General features: G+C 35.0%; 1 protein-coding gene across 1 annotated transcript in view; it reads left to right on the plus strand.

Moving 5' to 3' along the window:
- Positions 1 to 2,553, plus strand: part of ATP2B1 (ATPase, Ca++ transporting, plasma membrane 1) — a 58,046-nt gene extending 55,493 nt beyond the window's left edge. Inside the window, exon 20 of the mRNA XM_004675825.2 lies at positions 1,296 to 2,553. Coding sequence (XP_004675882.1) covers positions 1,296 to 1,607 — 312 coding nt within the window. The 3' untranslated portion in view covers positions 1,608 to 2,553. The remainder of the gene's footprint in view (positions 1 to 1,295) is intronic.
- The last annotated feature ends 8,398 nt before the right edge of the window (positions 2,554 to 10,951 follow it).

A 10,951-nucleotide genomic window follows, 5' to 3' on the forward strand; every position in this document is an offset into this window, starting at 1 on the left:
GAAATAATGGATACATTTAATAGTTTTATTGTAGTGCCTATTTCAAATTATATGTTTATGCCAAAATGTCAACTTTACCTTAAATACATAGTTATTAATTGGGCATAAACTATATTACTTTATAAAATAGAATCGTGTCCACTTGAAGAAATTTATGAGTTCATTATCATTATTTTATGAGATGACTTTAGTGCCTATATCTTTTTTTTTTTTCTGGAATGTCATTGTCTCATCTCAACATTGAGTAAATGGTGTCCTCATGACTGAGTAGGATTCATTAAAATCAGAGCAAAAGCAAACCTTTACTCATCTATAGTAGTCAGCTATTTGATTTTTGTCTTTTTTTTTTTAAGTATGTATGACACTGGGTTAATGAAACCTTATGTCAGTGTGTTCACTGATATTTTTAAGTTAATTGCCCATCAGCTTCTTTTCAACCATACAGCAGATTTTTTAAAAGGAAGGTGAATTGTTGGGGAACGTATTTTAGTGTGAAAGTACTAGAAAATATTTTGTTACTTTTGGGAATTTTTCACAGAAGACTCTCCAGGCTTTTGGTGTCCATCTGTGCCCTCACCCACGCATGTGTTCTTCCCAGGAGCTATAGTGTGTAAATTGACTGTCTTTTAAATCTGTTGTAGAGGAAAGTATTAATACTTTGTAGATAAATGGCATATACTCAAATATTTATAGCTGTTTAATGGCATTTTATAGATATTTATTTGGGTCCTGACTTTATTTTTATTTTTTAATTAAGGGGCTGGTGGGTAGATGTGAGTTCATTGTGGCATTTGGCTTATATTTGCTTGGCTTTTTCATAGTCGGTGACACCCTGATCCCTAGCATGATAAATAGTAACCCTTTGTGCTTGACTTTGTTTAACTTAATTGAATTGTTTTCAAAAATTACGTTTCTTTTATTTAAAAAAATCAGCCTAAGCTTGTGTATGGTTAAGTTCTTGTTTTTTTTTTTTGTTTGTTTGTTTGTTTGTTTGACTTATTTTCTTAGGGAAAAATTCCTATAAAATGGCTATCAAATTTTTAGCCAGTGATAATGAGATTTTCTTAGTATTACTTTGAAATCTATACCTCTTAATTCTTGAGTATGTGGTCTTGTTCTGTAGTGTCCTACTAAAATATCATTTTTTTTTACAGTGTATTGCAAGTTCCACTGCATTACATGCAAATATGATTCACTCATACCTAGCTGTTTGTGGATTCAAACTCATAAATGAACCATTTTTAAAATAAGCTAATAGCATACTGACATCTTTTTGTGTTTTTTGATGTTTACAGATTCGAGTGGTGAATGCATTTCGTAGTTCTTTATATGAAGGGTTAGAAAAACCGGAATCAAGAAGTTCAATTCACAACTTTATGACACATCCTGAGTTTAGGATAGAAGATTCAGAGCCTCATATCCCCCTTATTGATGACACTGATGCTGAAGATGATGCTCCTACAAAACGTAACTCCAGTCCTCCACCTTCTCCCAACAAAAATAACAATGCTGTTGACAGCGGGATTCACCTTACAATAGAAATGAACAAGTCTGCTACCTCTTCATCCCCAGGAAGCCCACTACATAGTTTGGAAACATCACTCTGATTGTAAGCTGAATGTTAACACACTAGCTGCATTGTAAAGAAACAAATTGAAACTGGGTCTTTTCACATATTGTGACGGACAAGATAGTATTCTTGTCTTTGGACTTCAACAGAAGACACACTTGTACGAATGTAGATTTATTTTTTTAAAAAAAAAAAGCAAAGCTTTCTGCCAGACTGAGGGTGCTTTTTGGGGGGTGGGAGAAACGAACTGACAGATAACAGTAACTCAGCGTAAGTTGACCTGTGGATCATCAGTAGTATCTAAGAGTGGTCCTGACAGTGTATAGCAGAGCTTGAGTTTATCTCAGTCCTTGATGGGAGAGAGGGAGGAGGAAGGCTGGGCAGCAAAGAGCCCTGGATCATTGAACTGATACTTTGATTTCTGCTGTTGGCTGTTAATAATTTGGATTATTTATGTTTATAAATGATACAGATCTGTTTACAAGGTTTGTAGATACTTTTTCGTTCCTGTTCATAGATGGGAAGCTTCCTTATAACTGATGCAGAGAAAAATTAGTCCTTCAAATACTGCTGTATTTTCAGGAAAAAAAAAAGGGGGTGTTTCTATTGAAACTGTACTAAATTTTTGCCTACAATTTACCTTGTTAAATATTGTAGATAAATTGCTAATACTAATAGCCAAATAGATAACACTAATGCTTTGTTTAAAAAAACATAAAAACAAAACAAAACAAAAAAAAAAAACATGAGCAGTGGTGTTCTAATGAAGTTATGGCATCTGTCCTAATTAGTTTCTTAAATACATTTACTATTAATGGTTTTGAAACAACTGTTTAATTTTTAAAATTTTTGAAAACTTGCTAATAACCTTTTGTTCAGAACTTAGTAGATTGTTTAATGCAGGACATCAACTACATAATGAAAGATGCTTGAAATGCTTTTGTTATTTCAGGCAAATCAAATTAAATCAAATTATCAAACTACAAGAGAACCTTAGTCCTTTTTGTTTTTGTCTAAACATGTTAGTTCAGTGATGTCTTGGCGAACTGTGAGTGAATTGTATTGATTTTTCTAATAAATCCTTAGAAACCTTCATACAGCATGAGGGCTGTTGGCATTTTGAAAAAGGTTAATAAGTAGACGCATACATGTTTTCCTTTTGTTTTTGAAACTTGTTTGTAACATAAATAAATATGCCCTTTTATTAAATAAATATACAGCAATGTTTTTTAAAAGAAATTTCAGCTTCTTTACTCAATTCTGCATATATGGTGCATCAGTCTGTTCTCTTTAATCACAATTGGAATAAATTTCAAGATGGTAACAGCCCCATGAAGTACTGCTTCGGTTCCTTGGTGGTAATCTAGTAGAATCAGATTAAGAAAATTATTGTAATTTTACTATTTGACAGATTTAGTTTAAGTAGCCTCAGTTTAAAAATATGACCACCATTGGCTTTGCCATTTATTTTAATCCTCAAGTGGCCAAATAACAGATTAGGTAAAAGGAGATTATATGGAAAGGCGAAAAGGTACTAAAAATATATATTTAGATGTAATAATTAACCATCTGCTGAAATACCCATTTCTAAACCAATTGTAGTCTTGAGCTCTTTGTTTCTTTTGTCTGCCTTCTCCCCTCTTTGCTCTGTCTTTGCCTTTTAGGAACTGATGATGGGTTAGGGCCCAGATTTCACCAGATCTACACTCCTCAGGCTGACCTAAAGTTTACGAGGACTACTACAACATCTGAGAGTGCTGACCCAGCAAAGAAACATTAGTTGATGGTGCTTGATATTTTTGGTGGGTGGGGGAAAATCTGTTTCTCGCCATCAGTCCTTTGCAGCAATCCTCTGCAAGTCTTAGAAACACTTGGTTCTGTCAGCATTTGTAACTGTACATTTGTTCATCAGGTATTTATAGTGAATCATACTGTAAAAAGAGGTAGCATGATATGCTGGAAAGCATACTGGACTAGGAGTCAAGACCTGGTTTCTAGTCTTGGTTTTGCCATTAATGTGATGCATGACCTTGGGAAAATCATTTACCCTAAATGAGGGTGGTGGACTAGAGTATCGAAGAACCCTTTCAACTCTAAAATTTGACCCTATCAACTGGAGAAGCCTGCAAGGCATAGGGAATAGAGAAAAGGGAAATAGGGAAATGTTTTCAGTTTTTTTTTTTTTTGGGGGGGGGGAGGGTTTCTTTCTTTCTTTCTTTCTTTCTTTCTTTCTTTCTTTCTTTCTTTTTTTTTTGGTTATGCTTAAATATGAATGTAATTACCAAAAGATTTAGAAGTGCATGTGCTTTGGAGGATTTGTATTGAGCTTTTACAGTATTCATTTTTCAACTCAAGGCAATGGCTTTTTACACCAGTTCTAATCCATAAACGGGTCTGATGACATCCATGAAGTAGTAGCAAGACATGCTTAGTATGTATTTCTCTCTTTGAGACACTGTAATTTCTACCAGAAATTCCCAGAGCATTATGTAAGTAGAAAAAAATGCAAGCAAGCTGTTAAAGATCTTGGATCCCATTATATAGTATGTATAGCTGAAATCAGCATCTGTAATTCAATCACTTTTTCTCTTTTATCCTCTAACCAAAAAATTGTTTAATTTTGCATCCCAAATGTTTTTAATCTTTGTATATTTTTTAAAAATCCTTTTCTCCTCTTCATTGCCTTTTTTGTGGTTATAAATAGACTTTCTTGCACTTTGAAGATGAGTTACTTCTTGTCATCTTACAAATATGTGATATGGTAAATTTCATAACAGATGTCAGTTTTGAACCAAGAAATGGTGATTTGTTTATAAGAAAAAAAAACTGGCTTCATTTCTGTGAAATTGCTCTTTGAAAATTTCTTTTTACACATGTAAGCCAACTGAGATACCGTGATGGTGTTGATTTCTTTCAGTGATGCTTACCATCTATTTTAGCCACTGAGCCTTTTATTATTTGTCTATTTGTAAAGTTTATTTGTCTTAACTCATTTAATAAATATACTGTTATCTGTTTCTGAATGGGGACTGAGCTTTTTGAATATTTAAATTGATTTTGAACATCATATTTTGGAATTACTTTTCCCTACTTGAAATTTTAAAAATCTGGTTGATGAAATTCTATAATGTACTTGGAATGTAGGTGCTGTTGTTACAGTGATCAGTGTTCTAATATGCCTGATCTTGCCCCTGGTGTAAAAGTGGGCATGTCATCCTTCCTCTCCTGCCCCTGGCCTTCAATCCTTGCTGCAGTCCATGGGAGTATAATTTTTCATTATAGAAAAGCTCGGTTTTTCACATTAATGATAAGAGCTTATTTTTTCATTAAGTAAACTTATGAATACCAATTATCTGAACTTGGGTAGCAAAAATTATCAAAATGGCCCATAGTTGGCTTTTGTAATAAGTTACTAAATTAACAACTGTTGAAACACAGATTGAGCTTAATATGATTACAAATTAGGTTTTATAGAAGTGTCTTATGTATCAGGACTGAATTTTGAACTAAGTTCCCTTTGTAAAAGTAGCTGAATAGGAAGAGAGAAAGTTTCTGTAAGTCTTTGCTTGTTGACATTTAGAGAGTTGTCATATTGCACCTACCTTCTTTCATTTAACCTACCCCATTTTGAGACTCTGATGCCCAAACTTTGGATCAATCCTTATCTTTTTAAGTTACATTCTTTTGCAGACTCCCCAAAAGATTGTTTATATTTTAGATAGTTGTACTATCTAAATTAAAATGATCCTTGAAAAACCCTTTAAAAATAAACTTTCTTTAGTAATAAGCATTATAAAAATATCACAAAGAATTTTTCATGTACCAAACATAATCTCCTTCATACCTGTTTGATCATTTTTTTCTCTTAAACTCTTCAATTGAGTGTTTATTTTTGTGCTTTTTGTCTTAAGGACTACTACGATGATGTTTTCCCTATTTGTTAGAAAAACACTAACTTATAGGTGAATATACCAAAATGTGGGCATATTAAACTGTTCTCAGCTTTCAGAATGTCATTAAACAATATATTAATGGTTCCAAATTAGTCCATTAAGAAAGGTGCACATGTATTTATACAGTTATCAGTCCTTGATACAAGTTCCTTAACCAGCACTGTGCCCTGGGAAAATGTGCCCAAATCAGATATGTGCAAGTCCAGGTTTGGTTTCAATGCAAGAAGTCTCTGGGAATCTTTTAATTTAAATGAGACTTGGAAAGTCCACATACTTTGAAATTATTGTTCAGATCCTTCAGTATAAGCACTGATACTTTCTTTGACTTTTAAAAGGAATATTGACACTAAATTAACATTACGAAGTACCTGCTCTACGCTAAACACTTTGTGAATTATGTAAATAATAACACTCCAAACTGCCGCTGCCGTTTTCATATGCATTAAGTTCCCTTTGTAAAAACAGATTTTTTTGTGCCTACTCCAAGTCACATGAGCAGATGGTAGAGCTGCAAGGCAAAATTTCACTAAAGCCACTCTGGGCACTGGCTTTACTGCAGTATACTAAGCCTGAGTCAGAGCCCTGAGCCTGAAAACCCACTTTGCTGTGTTCCTGTTCTTTTGTGATGTCTAATGCCTCGGAGAAGATCTTATGCATCTTTATAACCTTCCTGGAGGATAGCTCAAGAGCTGGAGGCAAAGAATGACCAACTAAGATACATGATCCAAGCTTTACTAACAGCTAGACTTCCTGTAGGTGAAGAGTCAGCAATATGCTCAGTAGAACGGTGTTTTTAGTGGCACATTTTGGTTAGAGAATTTTGTGATTTGGTACTTGGAGTATGTTTATTATCAGTTTCATAGATAACCTATTTTAACAGATTATTATTTTAAATTTGGAATGGAAAGAAGTATAGACATTGATATAATCCACACTTTCTCTTGAAATTTGTTAAAAAAGTAAAGATTTTCATTGAATTATTTTGTCCTTCAGGACTATTTTCCTTTGTGAAAACTCTTAATGCTTTAATATGTAGCCTTAGGAAATGACTATTACACATTGGATTTTTAATGAACTTTTTTAAATAAGAAAATTATACTCATTGTTTCACTACTGTTTTAATACCCTATTAATCTTGCTTATAGTTGTGTATAGTCGGTTGGCCTCCCATGTAGTCTGAAAGGCGATGCTAGCTGGTTTTCATCATTTTTAAAGGTACTTTCTGTCTTGGTGAGGAAAATATATTTTAACTTTTGAAATTACAAATAGTTTGCTTAAGGCATACTTCAATGAACTGCTTGTGCATGAGTGCGAAAAAGAGATTAAAAACATTACCTTCAGAGACTTGTAGTGTCCGAGATTGGAAATTCACATTAAGATACTTTTGTCTAGCATTCTAAATCTTTAAACCACAAGCCTGCTTTTTTCAATTGGCTTCTGATGTTTCAGGAGTGTTTATAGTATCTAAAATCATTACTCTGACTTTTTCATTGCCGTAAACTTAGGAATAGGTAATGGAGATCAATATCTAAAGTGTTTGGCGCAGGTGAGGGTGAATTACAGCAGTGACACGTCAACTTCTAAGGAGGTCACCCTAGTGTCTCCCTTTTCCAGGCACCTCAAATTGTCAACTGCTTTCATTTTCATTATCTACGTTTCCATGCTCCATTCACCTTTTAAAAATTGGTTAAAAATAAATAAAACTTGGTTAATGTCATGGGGAATTTATACCTTCTAGACTCCAGCCAAGATCAAACCAAGTCCTTTTTCTAAGTAAGTTTGTTCTAATTGGTGAAGGAGACATACCCACGTGACGTTGTAGGAGATGATACTATCTTCCATAGTTAGGTAATATTTGCAGAGACCTGAAGGAGCTATGTTATTGTTTAGAAAATCCAGGAATAGATTCCAATAGATGCTGTTTGACAAATTTGAGGAACATCAAGTGGGCACTGGGCTTGTGGGAGAGTAATAGGAGATAGGCTTAGAAAAATAATAATCGAGGCTGACTGATCTAAAAATTACAAGCTTAAGCAAGAAACAACTCCAACGCCTAGTGATGAAAAGCAATGGAGGGCTCTGAGCAGAGCAAAAATGGCTGACCTGTAGAATAATCATTGGCCATTTTATGGAGAAGTTGCAAGTCAAGAAGTTCCTGCCTTTGTCAGACTTGTTCCATTCCCACTTAGCTTCTTTTGCTTCTTCTGCAGACTTCCAAAGAGTTTTGCAGATACTTATTTTTTTTTTATATGCTTGTGTTTGTCCTCATCCAGATGGTGCAAGGTTGGCATTTTCATAAGTCACAGAGTTACCTACAGGGCTACCTCCTCGTTTGCTTTAGTCTTTAAACATTTTCCCCTTGGATCACAATAGCCTTTGTCTCTTACTCTGTTACTCAGCCACATAGTCACAAATAGATGGCCACTACTCAGCTGTCCAGTCTCCATAATCATCTCTACACTACCTTATTCTTAATTTTGTAAAAGTCTTTATGCCTTCTTCATGACGCTTGAAGCTTGTCCCTTGATTCCTCCATCACCTCTGGTCTTTTTAGTCCAATAACCAAGAATGTTGAGTTGGCTCTTAACTGACCTGGAAGCCTTTGCCTCCTTGATACCTCACTACCTGAGTGTCTGACTTGAAGTGCTTTCAGCTTCATACCTCCCCTCAGCTTCAGAGTCTGCTCAAAAAACTCTGACAACCAAAAATCTCACCCATATCCATTTTCCCCACTGATGCTCAAACCAGTCTTTTTGATGGGTCACTCGTTGTATTTATTCCAAGCCTTTCATTTTTCCGATACAGGATTTAAGGTGTGAGTTGTCTAACTTGATGCACCTTTTCCATTCTCCCTCTCATTCCTAACTAAACTTGTCCTTTTTTCTTTTCACATATTGTAGTACACTGCTGCCCCTCTAGTACTTCTGTTACTAACTTGAATGTATTGAGTAGCCAATGGATAGTGTTTTACATCTATCTGTACTAAATAATTGTTTTAATCAGTTCATCACTTTGATTTCTAATTTTATCATTCAGTTTTCAACCCTTTTCAGTTTAAGGCTGCCTAAGACTGATTAGCTTTCCTTCTACTTCATTGAAAACACTGTTTTACACCAACACTGAAAAAAGTAGATGATGTCTTATTAGAACTACACTTTGCTTTGTTACCGGTAGCCTGAGACTCTTCGATTTCACTCTCCTCTTAGTCATTATTGTCACTGTCACTACCCGAGTCTATCCCTTAACTCAAAATCTTCCTCAATTGTCACTTTGCCCGCGACATTCCTCCCCTCCTCAAAAAATAAATGGATGACTTTTTTGTTCCTTCCTTACTCCATAACTGTCACCTACCCCTTCTCTCCAACTCTCCAAGAAGCCTGTTCGTGTACCGCCTGCAGTTCTGTGTTGCTCCCACGCTCCTGGGCCTCCATGTTTTATGCCTCTTCAGTGTGCAAGCACCACCCAGTGCCCTTCAAATGTAGCACATCAGATGTGAGAAATAGTGTAAAGTGGCTTTTGCCTGTCAGAGGAAAATCATCCCTGGAGGAGGCCCACATGATGGATTTCTGAGGTTTAGGGAAGAGACTACCTGTGTTCTGGTCCCAACTTGGCCGTATGCCACCTTTTCATACCTGGGCTCTTATTTTCCTTAATAGGATCTAAATATAATTCGTGCACAGTTTTGAATGTTCAGATAAACTTGAAATATTTGGAAACTACTGGGTTAAACAGAGGGAAGTTTGGAGAAGGAATTTTATAAATTTTCCTGTCAAAATGATGTTTGGTACTAGAAGTGCTATTTACGTGAAGAAAATGCCTTTTCAAAATCAGATTGCCTCTGGTGTTTTAAAAATCACTGTCAAGGGGAAGCATATAGATAATGATGTTAAATTTAGTATTTTTTTAACTGACTGATTAGCAACTAATCTAAAATAGATTTTTGTGGAAACATACTAATAGGTTAAAACCTTTTTCTCACTATTTGAAAAACAAATGACCAATTTTTACAGTAAGTTTGCTTGATGAAAGTAAAATGAAAGGATTTCAAATTTATCAGTTCATGAATGTTGACAAGCTTTTGAACTCTGAATTTTCAGAGTTAAACATGCCATTTTAAAAATTATTTCTGGCATTATGTATTTTTTTTCCATAGTTGAAAGTAACATGTATCACTTGACAGGAAATTGCCATGTTATGATGAATGTTACTGTATTAAGATACAATATATGAGTATATTTCTTTAAGAGTTTATTTAAAATCACCTTATGTTGTACTTGGGAAAAGCTACTAATTTATGTAAACTATTTCTAAGGGCAATTTCAAGTTAAATTAGTCCAAAAAAAAAATTGTCTCAACCGTTTGTTTAAAGAATTCCTAAATGATCCTTTGTCATTACTCAATGGTGGTGTCTGTGTATTAATATTTCAAGGCATTGTTACAGTGCATGCACTAATATTTATAAAGCCCCTATTCAAGAGTGCTCAATAAATCATTACAACTCTGTTCCCTTTTATAACAAAGAAGTGAAGACACTTAAATACAGCTAGTTAGTGTCATCAGGGGTTTGAATCACAACTCATGACCATTTTATCTTTCCTCCTCATTTTGGTCCAGTCCAGTTCTTAGAATTAGGATCACATCAAGCCAAATCTTCCTAAAGTCCTTCAGATACTAAAGACAGCCTGTTTCCCACCCCCCCCCCAAAACTCCACCCCACCTACTCTTTTCCATGCTTAGCACCTCCAGTTTCTACAACCGTTCCTTGAGTGGGTTGCTGTATATCCCGTCTCCAGCCTTGGGCACAAGCCTGCCATTCCAGTACAGTGTGTGGGAGGCTTTCCCTGTCACTCTCCAAAGTGTCTTGGTGGATAAAAATTATGCTTTCAAATTGCATTATTTTCATCCCTTTAATTTGTTCATATACTGCTGTGGCTACAGCCTGGTAGCTATTACATGAAATTGTAAAATTTGGGGTTCTGCTGTGACAATTGGAAAATTAACAACAAAAAAAAAGCATGCTGTCATTTATAAATGGTGACTTTAGAGTCTATCCTGCTTATGGGTAGCTCTCAAAGTCCAATTTGTAAGTCTCAATAAAGTCTAAAGTATCTCACAGAAATAGTCACTAATTCATTGTGTAGGTCTCCAGAATGGGCTGTCTGGGGTACGCATCCCTTTTCTTCACCCACAAGCCTGAGATGTAATTTGGACTCAAATCATTGATTCAGGGGTCCATAGCTTAAAAATGTATGTGCTTGTGTTTTAGTTGTTGTTGTTGTTTTAATAAGATAAACCTTCCCAGAATTTACATAATTAGTCACTCTTTCCTTGAGGACAGTAGAAATCAACCAATTGGTATATAGGACATCAATTAATGATTTTTTTTTCATCTCTGGCATCTAAAACTAGACCGTGTATTTGCACACCA

This window comes from Condylura cristata, unplaced genomic scaffold (assembly GCF_000260355.1).
Source record: "Condylura cristata isolate star-nosed mole 26May11 unplaced genomic scaffold, ConCri1.0 scaffold00004, whole genome shotgun sequence".
NCBI classification, from domain to species: domain Eukaryota; kingdom Metazoa; phylum Chordata; class Mammalia; order Eulipotyphla; family Talpidae; genus Condylura; species Condylura cristata.